We start from the raw sequence: 19,957 nt of genomic DNA, 5'->3' as shown, positions 1-19,957 counted from the left end.
GAAGGCATTCGTGCATGCTCAGTGGAGTAAGTTTCTTGTTCCAGATAGCTCTTTTAAGCTTGGAATACGCTCCAGACTGGGTAACACGGGTCGCGTTTACCCACTTGTGAGAATTACAGGCCTGCTTGTCCTCATAGAATATAGCGTAACAGAGTTGCATAAGTACATAAGTAATTCCATACTGGGAAAAGACCAAGGGTCCATCGAGCCCAGCATCTTGTCCACGACAGCGGCCAATCCAGGCCAAGGGCACCTGGCAAGCTTCCCAAACGTACATTCTATACATGTTATTCCTGGAATTTTGGATTTTTCCAAGTCCGTTTAGTAGCGGTTTATGGACTTGTCCTTTAGGAAACCGTCCAACCCCTTTTTAAACTCTGCTAAGCTAACCGCCTTCACCACATTTTCTGGCAATGAATTCCAGAGTTTAATTACACGTTGGGTGAAGAAAAAGTTTCTCCGATTTGTTTTAAATTTACTACACTGTAGTTTAATCGCATGCCCCCTAGTCCTAGTATTTTTGGAAAGCGTGAACAGACGCTTCACATCCACCTGTTCCACTCCACTCATTATTTTATATACCTCTATCATGTCTCCCCTCAGCCGTCTCTTCTCCAAGCTGAATAGCCCTAGCCTCCTTAGTCTTTCTTCATAGGGAAGTCGTCCCATCCCCGCTATCATTTTAGTCACCCTTCGCTGCACCTTTTCCAATTCTACTATATCTTTCTTGAGATGCGGCGACCAGAATTGAACACAATACTCAAGGTGCGGTCGCACCATGGAGCGATACAACGGCATTATAACATCCTCACACCTGTTTTCCATACCTTTCCTAATAATACCCAACATTCTATTCGCTTTCCTAGCCGCAGCAGCACACTGAGCAGAAGGTTTCAGTGTGTTATCGACGACGACACCCAGATCCCTTTCTTGGTCCGTAACTCCTAACGTGGAACCTTGCATGACGTAGCTATAATTCGGGTTCTTTTTTCCCACATGCATCACCTTGCACTTGCTCACATTAAACGTCATCTGCCATTTAGCCGCCCAGTCTCCCAGTCTCGTAAGGTCCTCTTGTAATTTTTCACAATCCTGTCGCAATTTAACAACTTTGAATAACTTTGTGTCATCAGCAAATTTAATTACCTCGCTAGTTACTCCCATCTCTAAATCATTTATAAATATATTAAAAAGCAGCGCTCCTAGCACAGACCCCTGAGGAACCCCACTAACTACCCTTCTCCATTGTGAATACTGCCCATTTAACCCCACTTTCTGTTTCCTATCCTTCAACCAGTTTTTAATCCACAATAGGACATTTCCTCCTATCCCATGACCCTCCAATTTCCTCTGTAGCCTTTCATGAGGTACCTTGTCAAACGCCTTTTGAAAATCCAGATACACAATATCAACCGGCTCCCCTTTGTCCACATGTTTGTTTACTCCTTCAAAGAATTGAAGTAAATTGGTCAGGCAAGATTTCCCCACACAAAAGCCGTTAAATAGAAACTAAGGGGCAGCCAGGTTAACTGAATAAATAGAACCGCATAAAAGTCAGGCCTATCTTTATATAGTAACCCATAGCCGGATAAGGGCTAAATATTGCACTTAACTGGATATGCATTAGCCAGCTCCAGAAACCCAGAAATTCAATGCTGGTGCCAGGACATGGCCCAGCACTGAATTTCTGGGTTTAATGCTGGCAGCAGTCAACAAAATACTGACTATTGGGACCTTAGCTGCTCCTTCCATTAAAAGTTTGGAAGAACAGCCAAGCTTTCACCTGCTTCCTGAAGTAGAGATAGTCTTGACTGAGTGAAGCCTTTCAAGGAGTGCATTCCAGAGTATGGGGCAGGGGCGTATCTGCGTGGGGCCACAGGGGCCTGGGCCCCCGCAGATTTCGCCCTGGCCCCCCTCCCGCCGCCAACCCTCCCCCACTAATGTTGTTTACCTTTGCTGGCGGGGGACCCCAACCCCCGCCAGCCGAGGTCCGCTTCCACCTGCTTTTAAAAATAATTCTTTAGCTGGCGGGGGACCCCAACCCCCACCAGCCGCCGAGGTCTTCAAAGTTCTTGTTCGTCGTCCTCCGTGGCCATGCTGTACCCTGTTGATTCGGAGTCTGTCTGACGTCGCACCACGTTGTACGCGCGTAGAACATGGTGCGACGTCAGACAGACTCCGAATCAGCAGCGTACAGCATGGCCACGGAGGAGGACGACGAACAAGAACTTTGAAGACCTCGGCAGCTGGCGGGGGTTGGGGTCCCCCACCAACTGAAGAATTATTTTTAAAAGCAGGCGGAAGCGGACCTCGGCTGGCGGGGGTTGGGGTCCCCGCCAGCAAAGGTAAACAACGTCAGCGGGGGAGGGTTGGCGGCGGGAGAGGAGGTGGAGAGAGTCGTTGGTGGCAGGGGGGGGCTCTGGCAATGGCGGGGGGGGGAGTCATTGGTGGCAGGGGGGCTCTGACAATGGCGGGGGGGGGGGGGCTAAATGTGCCCCCTCCCTCTGGCCCTGGCCCCCCCTAATGCCAGAGTCCAGATACGCCCCTGGTATGGGGGCTACTCCGGATGAGGTTCACTGGTAGATGTCACATCACATGATTTCCATTGGAGAGGGTGTGGTTAGGAATAATCCTTGGGAGGACCTTAGTCTAGAGGAAGATCTTGTTCTTCAAGTACTTTGACCTATTTCCTTTAAGGACCTTGAAGATCAGATAGTTTTAAATTTAGCCCTGTACTGGTAGCTAGTGAAGTTTTTGAAGAAATAGTGAAACATGAATGTCACTTGGATTTGAGGGTATCTATGTAAGTGTTGAGTCTAGCTATAACCCAAGGTTCCTGGCTTGTGATTTAAGGGGTAGTTTGTATTTCTCAAGAGATTTTGATATCAGTTATATGATCACTTGTGTTAGGGACCCACAGAAGCTCAGTTTTATTTGAATTTGGGCAGCAGTTTATTGTTTTTAGCTCATTCTTGAACTGCTGTTAAACAGGTAGGTAGTTTATTCAGGGTTGTAGGTAAGAACATATCATCACACAACCACCCTCCCCCCACCCCCACCAATCTCCCTGCCCTTCCTCCATATAATAGTCTATACATCTTAATTTGCAGAGTACACAGCCCACCTAACCCTACCATCGCCCTTTAATACAATTAAGATCATAACAGCTAGAACCCATGAGGTCCATGACAGCTCACAAACCATCTAAAATCATCATATTCATAATTAATAAAATCAGACATTGTTACACAAGCTTGACAAAGCAACTCATGCTTCACAACTTTATGAAACTGTAAATAGACAGTGCAGTTATGATTTCATTTTGAAGTTTCTTTCCAACATACAGGTGCTACAGTCAGGAAAGCACTCTCTCTCGAATGAATCAGCTCAATTCCTGCTACAATCAAGAGCGTCTGACCCACTAATCTCTGGCTGACATTCACATAACCAACCTCTCAAGTATGTTGGCACCAACCTGTAGAGCACTTTAAATACCAATATCAGCATTTTAAAACTCTAGTCAAAAAGCGAATGGGCAACCAATGTGAACCCTGTAACATGAGGGTCACAAGATCACACTACCTTAGATCCCAATTAACCATGCTGCTATATTCTGAACAAACTGCATTTGGCATAAACTCTGTTTAGATAAACCATAATACATATTTGCTTTTTTGGGCATCTAGGACACACATTAAATTTCATTAGCCATTTAGATGCCCAGTCTCCTAGACTCACAAAACCTTTCTGCAAATCCCCACAATCCTCTGCTATTTTAACTTTGAATAATTTTTTGTCATCTGCATATGGGAATCACTTCTTTCATTGCTCCTTTCTCCAGATCATTTATTAATATGTTAAACAGGTCGCAGTACAGACTTCTGGGGCATGCCACTATTGATTTGTTTCAATCTCTGTTCCCTGTCTTTTGGTCTATTTCCAATCCTCAATAGGGCATTGCCTCCTATCCCATGACTTTTTAATTTCTTGAGGTCTTTCACAAGAGACTTTGGTCATATGTCTTCTGAAAATCCAAATATGCTATATAAACCAGTTGACTTTTATCAACATTTGTTTAAATCTTCAAAAATTGATATGACCAGATGTTCTTTGCTTAATCCATGCTGAATCATTTCTATTAAGCCATCTCTGTATATATGCTGAGCACTTTTTGGCCCGACATTCAGCCCAGAGCACTTAATATTTGTTTTAAATGCCAGATGCTGCAGTTAAGTTATACCCAAATATTCAGCGCAATATCAGGTATTGAGTGGCACTAAATATCCAGGTGTAACAGACAGACATGGGAATTACCTAGAGAAAGGTGATGTTCAGCTCTGTTACCCAAATAACCAGATAATTTAGGAGAGCTTTTTTTGTTGAATATTGCAATCGCCAGATAACTCACACCTCCACCCTTGCACCATTCTAGGGTGTCTAAGATTTTCAGTAGGGTTATCCAGACAGAGCTGCTGAAAACCCAGGTATGGCCCCATTAACGGCATTTATCCAGATAGAAGCAGCTGCTGCCTGGATAAATGCCACTAAATATCAGGGTTTTTTTTTTGTTTTTTTTAAGAATAGCTTCTATATCTTTTTGAAGTTGTTTTATATCTTGACTGCATTTCTATAACACATTCTCCTAAACTCTCTTGTTTTGTCAGTAGTAGCGCCAAAAGCATGAAAAAGCTCCTAATAGGGAAGTATTTCGAAGTTTAATTCAGTCTTTCATCCTTAGCCGCCTTGATTACTGTAATGGGATATATGCAGGGTGCAAGGACATGCTTCTGAAAAAATTACAAACTGCCCAGAACACAGCTGCTAGGCTTATTTATGGTAAATTGAGGTTTGAAAGCTCAAGACCGCTGCGTGAGAAACTGCATTGGCTCAGTGTCAAGGACTGAATAACATTTAAAATTTGCGCACTGGTGCATAAAATTCTCTATGGTGAGGCCACAGCGTATATGGACACCCTTGTCAGCTTACTACCTCGTAACTCTCACAGATCAGCTCGCTTGTATCTAAATCTGCATTACCAAATCTACAGAGGCCTCAAGTATAAAACCACCTACGCTTCCACCTTTTCCTATATTAGCGCACAACTGTGGAATGGTCTACCTAAATTTGTGAAAATCACCCCTGATCATCTGACCTTTAAAAAATACCTTAAGACTTTGTTATTCGGGAAAGCTTACGCTCATGACCCGCCCCGCACCGCTGTCTATTGAATTCCATTTCTCTTTCCACATTTCCCCACCTCTGCTATTACTTACTAGCCTCTTTCAATACAATGCCATTGACTGTTTGTTGTAGACTTGATGTATGGTTTCTGTAAATTCCTGTAAGCCACATTGGGCCTGCCCTTGGATGGGAATATGTGGGATATAAATGCTATAAATAAATAAATTATAGGACCTTTTGTAAACAATTGAAAACATGGATGTTTCCTTAGTAGCTGACTTCAGGAGTGAAGAAGCAGAAAGGAAGGAAGGAAGGAAGGAAGGAAGGAGTATTTGTTCGGTGTAGTTTATGTTAGCTTGTTTGTGTATATTGTTTTAGGATATTTATTGTTGCTTTAAGTATGTAACATAGTAACATAGTAGATGATGGCAGAAAAAGGCCTGCATGGTCCATCCAGTCTGCCCAACAAGATAAACTCATATGTGCTACTTTTTGTGTATACCTTGATTTGTACCTGTCCTCTTCAGGGCACAGACCATATAAGTCTGCCCAGCACTATCCCCGCCTCCCACCACCGGCTCTGGCACAGACCGTATAAGTCTGCCCAGCACTATCCCCGCCTCCCAACCACCAGCCCCGCCACCCAATCTCGGCTAAGCTCCTGAGGATCCATTCCTTCTGAACAGGATTCCCTTATGTTTATCCCACGCATGTTTGAATTCCGTTACCGTTTTCTTTTCCACCACCTCCCGCGGGAGGGCATTCCAAGCATCCACTACTCTCTCCGTGAAAAAATACTTCCTGTCATTTTTCTTGAGTCTGCCCCCCTTCAATCTCATTTCATGTCCTCTCGTTCTACCGCCTTCCCATCTCCAGAAAAGGTTAGTTTGCAGATTAATACCTTTCAAATATTTGAACGTCTGTATCATATCACCCCTGTTTCTCCTTTCCTCCAGAGTATACATGTTTAGGTCAGCAAGTCTCTCCTCATACGTCTTGTAACGCAAATCCCATACCATTCTCGTAGCTTTTCTTTGCACCGCTTCAATTCTTTTTACATCCTTAGCCAGATACGGCCTCCAAAACTGAACACAATACTCCAGGTGGGGCCTCACCAACCACTTATACAGGGGCATCAACACCTCCTTTCTTCTGCTTGTCACACCTCTCTCTATACAGCCCAACAACCTTCTAGCTACAGCTACCGCCTTGTCACACTGTTTCATCGCCTTCAAATCCTCAGATACTATCACCCCAAGATCCCTCTCCCTGTCCGTAGCTATCAGACTCACCACCTAACACATACGTCTCCCGTGGATTTCTATTCCCTAAGTGCATCACTTTGTTTTTAGCTTTGTAAACTACTTTGGCCACAATTCAATACAGGAAGGTGGTCACATTTTTAAATAAATAGTAGTAAAATAATCTCTCAGATCTAACACTATCAGTGCACAAATTCACACCTGCTCTGAAGAATGTGTGGATGTTCTCAATGAGTATACTTGCAAATCCACCTCCGTTCCACCCAAACTTCACACCCAGGAACACGTACACACAGATTGCATAATAGTGCACATATCCCTGTGCAATTGTATAAAAGTCAGTTCCATACATGGGACAAGATTCTATATATGGTGCCAAAAAAAAAAAAATCGATGCCAAAATACCGTACTTAGCTGTATTCTATAAACCTTGCCTAAAGTTTGGTGCAGGTTAAAGAATACGCATAGCAGCCATCCCAACTAAAACCTGGTGTAAATGCCCACGTCGTATTTAGGAATTGATCAAGCATATTCTGTAACAGTGCGCATAATTTTCAGGAACGCCCACAACCTGTCCTTGCCCCTCCCATGCCCAAACCTTCTTTTGTGATCTGAGCATCATCATTTATGTGGAACATTTTACAGAATACGCTTCCAAAGTGTGTAACTTGTTAAACAATTAAGTTGCGCATGCAACTTTAGTTGCTGTTTATAGAATCTGGGGAATGGTGTGCTTTATAAGTAGGAAAATACTTTATGAATTATCCCTATAACTTATATGTTCAGCGATGAAACTTTTTCTGTCATTTATGCCACCAACTGTATATTTCCTCATGTGGAACTCTCTCATATGAGGAAAGGTTAAAGAGGTTCGGACTCTTCAGCTTAGAAAAAAGATGGATAAGGGGATATATGATTGAGGTCTACAAAAGCCTGAGTGGTGTAGCATGAGTAGAAGTGAATCCATTTTTTACTACTTCCTAAAGTACAAAGTCCAGGGGACAATCAAGGAAGTTACATGGAAATACTTTTAAAACAAACAGGAAGAAATATTTTTTCACTCAGATTTAAACACTGGAATTCTCTGCTGGAGGATTTAGTAACAGCAGTTAGCGTATCTGAGTTTAGACAAGTTCCTGGAGGAAAAGTCTATAGTTTGGTATTGAGACAGACATGGGGAAGCTACTGCTTGCCCTGGGATTAGTAGAATGGAATGTTGTTCACTAATTGGGTTTCTGCCAGGTACTTGTGACCTGGCTTGGCCACTGTTGGAAACAGGATACTGGGCTAGATGGACCCATTGGTCTGACACAGTATGGCTATTCTTATATCGCTTTGATTCTGTGTCTAGCTTTATGAAAAATCTTCACTGGTTGTCTATTAAACAATGGATTAGATTTAAGCTAGCTTGGTTTTTAAAGCATTTTTTGGCTTGAATTCTGAAGATACAATAGATCTTTTGGTTTTTCCAGCCATTAAGTAGAGTAAATACTTCTTATGCACTTTACAAACGGGCCATCCCACATCTAAAAACATACTTTAAAAAGGGTTTCATGAGAATTCATTTTCTTTTCAGGTAGTCAAGATTTGAAATGATCTCCCTCGAGACACTGGATCCATCATATTTTGCTTTTAGAAAAGTCTTAAAAATATTTTTGTTTGAGATATAACATAACTGTACTTGTTTGAGGTAACTTATAGCTAACTTAAATGTAATTATCTTTTATGTGAAAACTTATTCTGTTTGTCAACTGTTTTGGATTCTTTGGGAGAGTTGGCAGTAAATAAAACATGAATAGAAAAAGAAAATATCACCATGAAAGTATCTTGGTCTTCATAGCAATGTGGTAAAGAATCTAGCGCAGTTTCTCCCAGTTTGCTAAAAATGTGCATTCTAGAGGTTATTTCCAGCCTTTGTCAGAGAGCTATTGTGAGGTGAGTCGCCTTCCTTACCCGTTCAGTTCCATAGTTTCACTCAAATCCACTATACATTGTAGCAACAATTTATGACTACAAACGATGCAACTCTCCTTACAAACTATGTTTTACTCCACAGTTCATCTAAATTGCAAGGGGGCGTGTTGGAGGCATGTTTAGGGTGGGCTTTAAATTTGGACATTTTTCTGCAATAATGGAACAGAAAAAAAGGTCCAGGGCAGAAAAGAAATACTTTTTTTATCTAGACCTGTTTCAGACATGACTGAGTCAGAAAAAGGTGCCCTAATTGAACAGCTGACCACTAAAGGGACCAAGGCATGACTACCCCCCTTAAACCCCCAGTGGTGACTGACCCCTTCCCACCAGATATAACAGGGGCAGGAGATACCAGGCTCTATGACAGCTCTAGATATTATGGCCATTCCTAAGAAATCAGCAAGCAAGTGGGTGGAGTAGCCTAGTGATCAGTGAAGCGGACAGTGAATAACGGGACCCAGGGAGAGAAAACTAACAACTTATAGCAGCAGCTTCAGAGAGCATTTTCCATCTCACAGATAGGCTGCAGAGAATACCTTCTCCTGCTTTAGACTTAGCCTGGCCTCAGAATGACATCCTATAGTATATCTCCTATCAAACTGAGCTCTCTTTTTCATCAAGCACTGCCATTTCCTCCCCTCCCCCTCACCACCCACAGACAGTTTGAACTTCGTGGGTGGGGTTTGGATCTCTTTCAGGGAGAGAAAACTAACAACTTATAGCAGCAGCTTCAGAGAGCATTTTCCATCTCACTGATAGACTGCAGAGAATACCTTCTCCTGCTTTAGACTTAGTCCCGCCCACCCTACCCCTCTACCCACCCACCCCTAGAGTGACATGTCTTATATAACCTCCCTATCAACCCATTCATTACTTTTACCTCACCCATTTCTATTCTTCTATCACCTTCTCCCACTACTCCAACCAGAATTACACCTAATCACACTGACCACCCTTCAACATCTTCAGTCCTTCTGTGACTGTTCTCTTGTGCTTGACTGCTTAAATATTTTAAATTTAAATGCTTTACTTTTTGTCTATTAGATTGTAAGCTCTTTGAGCAGGGACTGTCTTTCTTCTGTGTTTGTACAGCGCTGCGTACACTTTGTAGCGCTCTAGAAATGTTAAATAGTAGTAGTAGTAGGTTCAGTTCTCATTTTAACTCTTTCATTTCAGTACAAATATGTGAGTCTTCCTGAAACATAGAAATATCTCCTGTACCTAAATATATAAGTGACCTGCAAGCCTGAGTGCTATTGTAGTTACATAACATACATAACATAGTAGTGTTTGACTATTAGGTACAATAGGTTTCCTGAGTTTCTGGGAAACTCACCATACAATATAAAGGGGTTTAGGTGGGATTTGTATCTGGATTCCTTTATGTGAAATCCACTGCACTGACCAATAGGCTGCCTCTCTGCACTGCTGGGATGTGTGTGGCCAGTTCACTAAGAATGCTGCCATACAGACTTCCCTATTGCTTGTTTTACTCTATTTTTCCCTGGGACTTTCTTTTCAAAAATGGTTCTTACAGATGTACATGTTGAGCCTGAAAACATCTAGCGCCAAGCCATTACCGAACCAGAAATTTAGGCGTTTTTCTGGTTTGACTATGGCTGTGTGCTAGACATTGGTTTGAGACGTTTTCAGCAAAACGTCTCAATTTGGACTTAGACATATCAAAAATGCCCCTCCATGTTGGTTGGCCCAATATACTTTTAATTTTAAACAAGAAACCAGACTCTTCTGTACTTTTGCAGTAGAACAGACCACTCCTCTTCTCCTACACAAAAGCATAACTACATTCAAGGTAGAAAAATGCATGCAAGTCAGTCAGTTAAATGGTCTAAGGACTGACAGAACTCTTGCTAGATTTTAAAAGTAGAAATAAATATATTCGCAGTCAATCAGTAATAAAAAGGAATCTATTAATTGTGAAGTTAAGTAACATTTTCTGGCATTCATTTGACATCCTTAAGGCATTTGAAAACTCATACTTATGAAGAAAACAAAACAAACATTAATACTTTTAACAATTAACCTTGATCTTTAGTGGTAAAAATGTAACAAAAAGCAGGATGACTAAAGTCAGATCAGAGCTGATTTCCCCCCTGGTCTAGGCTCTTTACTTTCTTATTGCTTACTTCTCTCTTACAGGCTCTGTTACATTAAAAAATCCCACACATCCTGGGAAGCTGGCACTGAAGACACCCAAAGGTTTCTAATTAAAGAGGCAGCGGGTGGTAAACAATGGTCACTAATCAGCCAGAAGGATAAAATGACTGAGTTGAAAAACTACCCTGCTGTCTAACAGAAGTAGGAATGGGTTAAAGGAACAGAGTACTGTGGAACCTTATGCTTAAATGGCACAAAAAGTTAGAGGTCAACCAAAGAGGAGGAAATTAATAGTCTCTTCATATCACTAAGTGCAATAAGATATTAGACACTTATTGACACTATTTAAGGACTTTATAAAATATACTTTAGATGCAATAACAGATGGAAGAATCTCAGATGGCTTATATTTAGTGCCTGACACCACTGCTTTTGCAGCACATAGGGGTCCTTATACGAAGATGCGTCAAAGGGGGCATGCGCTGGCATCGATGGGTGTTTTTGATGCACGCCAAGGCCCCCTTTTACCACAGCGGGTAAAAGGCAGGTCTTTGGTTTTTTTTTTTTTCAAGAAATGGCTGTGTGGCAAAGGCTCGCTGAAAAATGGACCTGCGTACGTTCAATACATGCATCTATACCTACACCAGCATGGGCCATTTTCTGGCACACCTTAGTAAAAGGAGCCCCCAATCCATAGCAACTGAAAAAAACAAATTCAGTGCCTGCCGTAAAACCTGCTTAACAGTAAACAAATACACCCTCAACTTATTTTGAAACATTTCTATATGATTAATCAGATGCAAATCAACTAATAATTTATTCTATAGTGACATTCTAGTTCCAGAAAACATCTGCCCTCAGGACTCAGAAAAATGAATCCCCAAATAGAAGGTGCACCCTAGGTGGACAGCAAGGTCTCAAAATAGAATACAGGCACAATAGGGTTTTTATTTTTTTTTTTAAAGGTTTTTGTTATATAATTGTATTAAGAAATTGATGGACTCAAATGGTTTGATGATGATAAAAATGGGAGACTAATAAACAAGCAGATGATCAAAAGCCCCGTGCTGTTACAAACAGTGCTCTAAAACAGTGCTGGAACAGCGCGGGGCATTACTGGACCCATGATCAGAGATAATAACATGCAATGATCATGGGGTAGAAATGCGGGAGGATTGTGCCTGAGCGCATCCTCCCGCACTTGTTTGACAGGTCTGGGCTGTCAATAGCCCAGGCCTGTCAAATACAGGGGCTGGAGGTCCATGGGACCACCAGACCCCAACTACCCCTGGCCCAAGCAAGGTAACACAGGGGCTAAAGATCCGGTGGGTCTCCAGCCCCCCTAACCCCACCCCCAGCATTTCTAAGAAGCCCCTGATGGGCCAGTGGGCAACCGACGACCCCCCCCCCCCCCCCGAGACAGGGGGCTAGAGATCCGGCGGGCTTCCGGTCCCCCCAACGCAGGTTCAGGGGGGCTGGAGATCCGGTGGGTCTCCAGCCACCCTACCCCCCCCCCCCCCCAGCATTAGCAAGAAGTCCCTTGTGGTCCAGTGGGCTGCTGTCAATCCTCCACCCCCCTACCTTGAGTTGGAGGAGGTCTCCCTCCTCTTCCTTCAACGCCGCCTGGCACTGGCATTTTGCAGGCGGCATTGAAGGATGAGGAGGGAGGCAGGCCACCTCCCTCCCTCCAACTCAAGGTTCCAGCTCCCTGTCGCTGGGAGTGGGGGTGGGGGGATGGGGCGGTCAGTTGTCCACTGGGCCACCAGGGACTTCTTAGAAATGCTGTGGGGGGATGGGGGGCTGGAGACCCACCGCATCTCCAGCTCTCCATGAACTTATGTTGGGGGGGAGAGGTCGTTGGTTCCTGGGGGAGGGTTGCTGCATTGGGGGGAATGGGGGTCAGCTAGAATGCAAATGCATGCTGGATAGGGCTCACCATTCCTCCCCAATGGTCTACAAAACCTAACGCCAGCTCCGAGCTAGCGTAGGGTTTGCCGTGGCCAGCGACCCAATCTTTGGCACACTGGTCGCTGATCATTGGGTATGAATAGCACAAATAGCATGAAAATGCATGCTAAACCTAAGAGCCCTGTTTTGCATGCTAGTTGCTTTCAGAACCCGCAAGCGCATTGTTTCACGTGCTTGGGGGCTCAGATCATGGGGCGGTAGCAAACGCAGGCGCTAGAATGGCACTAATAGCCTCTAGCACCTGCGTTTGCTTCTGATCATGGGGCTTGAATAAGCTAATAAGTCTTTCTTTATTTGATGGCCCCGGTAGTGGACAAATTTACTCCTGCTCTAAACAAGGTATAAATGTGTGAACCTTCTGTATGGATGGTCAAAAGTATTTTATAAAATGTGTGTGTACATTACAACTCCACCCTTGTTCCTTCCAAACTGAGTTCCCAGGATCATGTGGTGTTTAACTTACTGACATACATATTTGGTCATGCAATTTTATAAGAGCCATTTCCACATGTAAAAAACAATATTCATACAAAAACTTCTTTATAAAATTATCCACATAGTAGGGATGAGTCATAGCTAAATTTAAACAAGAAAATACTGCTTTGTGTTGAAAAGAAAAAAAAAATATCTCTGAATGCATAGTTTCAATCATTAAATAATGGCATATCATTAGGAGTGGGCAACCACTAGTTTTTGTATATACCAGTCTGCATATGTTGTCTGGCTGTACCTAATGAATATACATGAGACAGATTTGCATGCACACTGTTTTGAATGTATGCAAATCTCTCTCATTCATAGTTATTAGCAATATACTGAACATTTGAGCAAACTTGTATCCACAATGGTCACAGGGTACCTTCCCTTGAATGTCATGCAAAACAGTCCTGTAGGTAAAATGTGTCACAGGTGTATTCTTATTGTCATATGGCAGGCAGGTTCTGCAAAACACCCAAGGGGATGTCTGTCCGTTGTGACTAAAACAGCAAAGCTGCAGCACTACCCCAGATGATGTGAACATGGGCAGTGGATTATCATGCACCTTAGAGGGAATGTGGTTTACAGAATTGGGATGACTAATTGCCTTCCAAACTTTAGGTTGGAAAGCAGGTCCTACCGAAAAGGGTCATTTTAGAACCTACGTACATGCATAAAACAGAGGTTCATACACAAAACCAACTTCCTTTAAAACTGTGCAGACTATATCTGGGTGAAAGTGTATGTGTAATACTATTATTTGCATAGCTTTATCTGCAATGAGCATAGGTGTTCCCAGAGTTGGAAACCCACATATCCATGAGCTGGGTACAGAATGGCAATTTTCAGACAGGCCAATTTCCTGGATAGATCATTATTTACCTGGGTATATGTCTTTGAAAAATGTCCTAATGATTGTAAGGAATGCTCAAATGAGGAAAAATATGTATGTGGTGTATAGTTTCAAATATTTTTGTGCACTGTTCCATGAAAAAAGTAATACAGGAAAAGTAGGTGTCAGTAGCCACAGGTACTTTAAGCTGCCTGGCAATTTTCAAAGAGTAAGTGCAGACATGCTTACCCTTTGAAACTGAGTATAAAGTCCACTGATGAAAAGTACCCATGATCTTTGTCCCAAAAAGAAACTTTAAAAATTGCCCCATCCTTTATACACAGACATTATGAGAATAATTTTATAACAGAATGCCTATGTGAGAAATTCAAAAAGGTACCAATATAGGCAACACAGGTGCCCATGTGCCTTCATAAAACTGGCTCACATATCCAGCCCCAATAGTGTGCAAATGCTGACGAAGAAACGTATAGCCGCTCCTGTTCCAAAGGTGTCAATTAGTATGCAAAGTCTAGGTGTGTACATCAAAGTTTTGCCTCTGCTCTACCCAAAGCAAGCCCCCAGAATTTCTACACACACTTCTATATAACAGTTTCTGTCATACTTTTTACATATGTATGCAGTCACACAATAGTATAAAAGCCTTGTGTTCATGTGCAAAAAATGCTTTATAACATTACCCCATATATATTATATTAATTTATATATGTGTATTTTTTCCTTACCTACAGCAGGGAATGGCACAAACCTTTGGATCAAGAGACGAGTAGATGGAGAGAACGTGTTTGCTTTCTGAACCAGAACATTTAGGCCAACCTTCAAGTAAGGAAAAAAAAAAAAGAAAGAAAGAAGGGTAGCATCAAACTGTGCAGCACAGCTCAAATCTTCCCTTTCAACAAGGAAGCTGATGTTCCAATAGACTTAGAAGTAGTTTCCTTCATAAATTTGGATTTTACCTTTTAAACTAAAGAAGAGTTTGGCTACTTTTCAGCCAAATTACCTGTGCCTAGATTTTCAGCTGAAATTTTGGATACTCTTATCAGCTTACCACCTAGGGACACTTCCAGATCGTCGCACACGTACTTGAATCTTCACTACCCAGCCTGTTGTGGATCAAGTATAAAACCGCCTACGTATCCACCTTTCCTTATGTTAGCGCTCACTTGTGGAATGGACTACCAAAATCTGTAAAATCTATTCAAGATCATTTGGCCTTCCGAAAGTCTCTAAAGACCCTATTATTTGGGAAAGCTTACGCTGCAGACCCGCCTAGCATCTCTAAATTCTGAACTGCTGCAGACATTACGACATATTGAATTCTATTACACTTTCTCCTTTTCCACTCCTTTGCTGTTACTTGCCTCTCTTTACTTCATTGATTTTGATTGTTAGCTACATTGATATATGTTTTTTACAGACTGATGTAAGCCACATTGAGCCTGCCCATGGGTGGGAAAATGTGGGATATAAATGCTATAAATAAATAAATAAATAAATAAATAAACAAATAAATAAATAAATATTAAATACCTAAATAGACCTGAATACAGTTAAAATACCACCAGGCAATCATACTGTGTCTTGTAAACATTTGCACATCACTGTACATTTTTCACATTCTGCAGTCTGAAAAAATACAATTTAGAATACATTGAAGTAGGAGTTTGTTTTCACTGGTCTATACAACATACTTGCTACTTTCAACATGAAAGAACTGTAACTATCCTCTCATTAGTTAGGGCTAAGTGTTATCTCAGAGGTGGCTATATAATTCATTTTGTGGTGTATGTTCTGTCTTTTGACAGCCTTGTCTAAGTTACAGTGGAACCCTGGAATGGGTTAATGGAGTTACACGTATTAGAAAAAAATCATCTCATTACAAGTAAAATTATTGCCAATTATAGTTAAGTACTGTATTGAATTACAAGTACTTCATTACTACCCATCTCTGTGATTTTGGAATACTGAAGCAACAGCACTGGGTTTAGTGTGTTGGTGGCAGGGTAAGAATAGGCCTATCAGGAAAAAGCACTGGCAGTGTTTGCAGCACCTTATCAGTTGCCATTTGCTCTCCCACTTTTATTCACCAGTCTCTTGAGGACAACATAGAACCATCCTGATGACACAGGTCATAGCTACAGCAGAAAGCAACAGAGGCCCTGATGCCCAAAACTCTGGCGCTGTTCCAAATTGTACCATAAAAATACCACCAGAACAACGTCATAATGTTTAATGCTAATGAGAAGCGCTCATAGCGTTGAGCATTATGGAGTTCAGCATGACGACTGTACTTTTGTGCAGGAGGATTGTGCTTGGCACATGCAGAGAAGAGTTCCGCGGTAAGCTCGGCTCCTGTGCGCGTGCTCCTGGTAAAACCCAAACGTGAAGCACACATTGTCATCTGTTTTCTATGGCCTAAATATAAGCATTTTAATTTAAAAAAAAAAGCTTAGATGCTTAAATTTAGATGCAGGAAACATGCCAATGTGTTTTTTCAATTTGGACATTTAAATTTTTATTTTTTTTTTACACGGATGCTTTAAACTTAGACACAGGAAACAGACGTCAATTTATGTTGTCGCTTGGGTCTGCTGTTTCTCATGACCAGCACTTAAGGGCTTAACAGGCTTCCTTCTGCATTCAAAAGCAATCAAAACCAGAAGATTTTGAAGAAGGAATCATAAGAGAAGCAAGAGAATCATGAGAAATTCTCTCTTCCAATACCCTAATGCCAGCTCCGACCTGGCATTATTTTTTTACAGCGGTAAGGCCGTTTTGTTTCAGGTGCTCTTTGTGAGCATTAGGGAGGAATACAAAATGACTTCATTAACATGAGCTTAACTATATTAGCATGGTACTTGCGTTGTTCATTTGTTCCCATGTTCCAGGCCCCTGAACATTTTGCACAGGTAAATATGGGCGCTATTATGGCATTAATTGCTTCTAACACCCGCATTTACTTTTGAGCATTGGGGACTGAAAGCATAAGTCCAAATGAACTGAGACCTATGCATAAGTTTTTGTAGTATAGTATCTTGCAAAGCTCATTGAGGCCATTGCTTAGCGGGGTTTAAAAAAGGTCTGGATTGCTTCCTAAAGGAAAAGTCCATAGACCATAATTAAATTGACTTGGGGAAAATCCACTGCTTATTTCTGGGATAAGCAGAATAAAATGTATTGAACCTTTTCAGGATCTTGCCAGGTATTTGTGACCTGGATTGGCCACAGCTGGAAACAGGATACTGGGCTTGATGGACCTTTGGTCTGTCCCAGTGTGGCAATACTTATGTGCTTATGTACTTATTGATGGCATAGTAGACAATTAAGTAAGTCCACAGTACAGAGTCATGGCCAACAGCACCCAATATTTACTTTTTTACCCACCCTGTATGTCCAGTTAACTGGCATTCTTAATAGCACAGGATATCATGAACATAAGAAGAGTCATACTGGGTCACACTAGCCCACCATCCTTCCCAAATAGGAAGAAATATTTTTTTTCACTCAAAGAGTAGTTAAGCTCTGGAACTCATTGCCGGAGATGTGGTAATAGTGGTTAACGTATCTGGTTTAAAAAAAGTTTGGACAGGATCCTGGAGGAAAAGACCATAGTCTGTTATTGAGATGGACATGGGGGAAGCTACTGCTTGCTCCAGGATTGGTAGCTTGGAGTGTTGGTACTAAATGGGTTTGTGCCAGGTACTTGTGACCTGGCTTGGCCACTGTTGAAAACAGCTGGGTTAGATGGACCATTGGACTGACCCAGTACGGATAAGTCTTATGTTCTTATATAAACTGCAAAACCTATTTTATGATTTAGAGCAAAATGCTGCATTGACAAGTTGATTTTAACATTTGCTCTTATTCTGAATGTAATAACTGGTGAGGTATGGAATACAAAGGTACAGGCTATGCAAAATACTATTAACATAAATGCCTATTTTCCACTTGTTATATATTGGGATATACTAGTGTGTGGGTCATATACATGAAAAGGTACACATACATTCAAACACAAAATTTTATAAGAGAAAACTCTTTATAAAATAACCCCATGGGGAGCTAATTCTCTAAGGACCTGCCTAGAATTAGGCATTAACCCCGGGATTCTATATATGGCGCCTTAATTTCCACACGGAAATCGAAGCACATTCTATAACAATGTGCGTAACTTAATTGGTTAACTAGCTAATCAGCGCTGTTAATTGGATGTTAAGTAAATTATCAGTACTAATTGGCACTAATTAAGATTTATGTAAACAACTCGATAAGCGTATTCTGCAACTTGGTGCACCTAAATTCTAAGCTGCATAGTTGAAAAGGGGGCATGGCCATGTGTAGGGTGTTTCTAAAATGTATGTGCATTGCTATAAAATACACCTGCTCTTAACCTAATTTAGGCGTCAGGATTTATGTCAAGTAGAACATAGTGTAAATGTGCACAATGACATCTGGTCATACAGAGAGGTGCTCGGTGTTTTTCTATATACCATGAAGAAATTTAAAGCCTATCCTATAAACTTTAGGCGCACTTTACAGAATAAGCCTAGGTGTATTTTTTTCCATGTACAATTTTTTGGGCACCATATAGAGAGTTTAGCCCTAAATATATTTGTAAATGCTGGCATTCTACCCAATTATGCATGTGAATGACAATATTTCGTCTGCATGCTATTCTGAAAGTACATGCCTATATTTGATGGCATTTACTTTGCAGGGGGTGTTCATATGGGTAGAGTTTGGGCAGGGTGCAAAATTATGCATGTAAAGTATTGAATACACTGATTTATGTGCACAGTTTCTGAAGCTAGGCATGAATACGTACACCAGCTCAATGGCTGATATGATTTCTCAGGCTTAATATATATGCGCATATTTGACCTATTGTGCGCATATAACAGTAGGTGCCTATTTTCTTTATGAAATTGGCTCTAAATAGGTGGGTTCTTGATGTATAAATTTGGATATTAAGATAGAAGATTTACAAAAGTGGAACTACACCTTCATCCTTGTGCCCTATTTTCTGGTCTGAATTCTACCCAGTTTTCAATGTTTCCTGACAATACTAAACAGCAGCTAGTCCTGAGGGCAGTGGGTGGTTCCCTGTTTCCTCTCACAAACTGATTATGGGCTATAACACCAGATTCACAAGCTGTCAAGGCAGTCATGCCACACCACTCACAAACAATTATCAGGGTGAAGGAGCTGGGATTAGAAAAACCCACAGGGGTATCTTCACATAGGCAGCAAAGTGAAAAAGGACTGGTTGTGTAAGTCTGTGTGTGTGTTGAAAATGGACAGGAGAAAGAAAGGACAATCCTACCATGAATTATATTGGCAAACAAGAGGAGGTTAATATTCACGACATGTATGCAACTATAAATTATATACAGAATTCAATCTGAAAATGTGTAACTCATACATATTGAATAAAGCATAAACTGCAATTTAAATACAGATTTCTGTGAAGGGTTTGGGTTTTATTTTAGCTTAAAAGAATGAAGCCTGAGTGATTTCAAATACACAGCAGTAAAGAAAGATCACGCAATAAAATGGCAATTTTCATGTATAATGGATTCAGCTTCATCAAGAGCATTTCACCTGCTGAACACATCTGCCCAATCAAAAGGAAATACATATTTTGGGCAAATTAAAGATAAAAATCAGTATTCTCTATCCTATTTCTTATATGTAAAATATCAATGAACACAGCTAAGGAGAAAAAAGTTTTTGGAACTGAAACAGGCAACTCTTTCTATTCTATTGGTGCTACTTTCCAATTAGGATTACATTGCAGATGTTTCTTTACAAAATGTTTAATATGTGTTTTATGAGCCTTCGCAATTGGGGGGGGGGGGGGGGGGTTGCAAGGGAAAAGAGCTCCATTATATAGTTGGCTGGCTTGATCCATAATAGCATCTAGGTTTTTCAGGATTATTAATAGATAAGGGGGAGGTCACTCACTAACTGCAAGGCAGCTAAGAAAGTTTTATGATGTAAGGAATTATTAGGAAAGGAATGGAAAGCAAAAATGAGTATGTTATGCCATTGTATAGCTCCATGGTGTGACCATACTTCAAATACTGTGTGCAATTCTGGTCAGCATCTCAAAACAGAAATAGCG

The 19,957-nt window shown here is 41.3% G+C and overlaps 1 protein-coding gene across 3 annotated transcripts in view; it reads right to left on the bottom strand.

Annotated features, from left to right (window-relative positions):
* The window catches only part of SFXN5 (sideroflexin 5), a 743,850-nt gene that overhangs the window by 425,178 nt on the left and 298,715 nt on the right, over window positions 1-19,957 (bottom strand). For all 3 annotated transcript variants that reach the window (XM_030190957.1, XM_030190958.1, XM_030190959.1), the window contains one exon: window positions 14,559-14,649. In XM_030190957.1, the coding sequence (XP_030046817.1) occupies window positions 14,559-14,649 (91 nt within the window). The remainder of the gene's footprint in view (window positions 1-14,558; window positions 14,650-19,957) is intronic.

Source organism: Microcaecilia unicolor, chromosome 2 (assembly GCF_901765095.1).
Source record: "Microcaecilia unicolor chromosome 2, aMicUni1.1, whole genome shotgun sequence".
Taxonomy (NCBI): domain Eukaryota; kingdom Metazoa; phylum Chordata; class Amphibia; order Gymnophiona; family Siphonopidae; genus Microcaecilia; species Microcaecilia unicolor.
The sequence above is the reverse complement of the archived record's forward strand: the minus strand, read 5'-3'. Positions and strand labels throughout refer to the sequence as shown.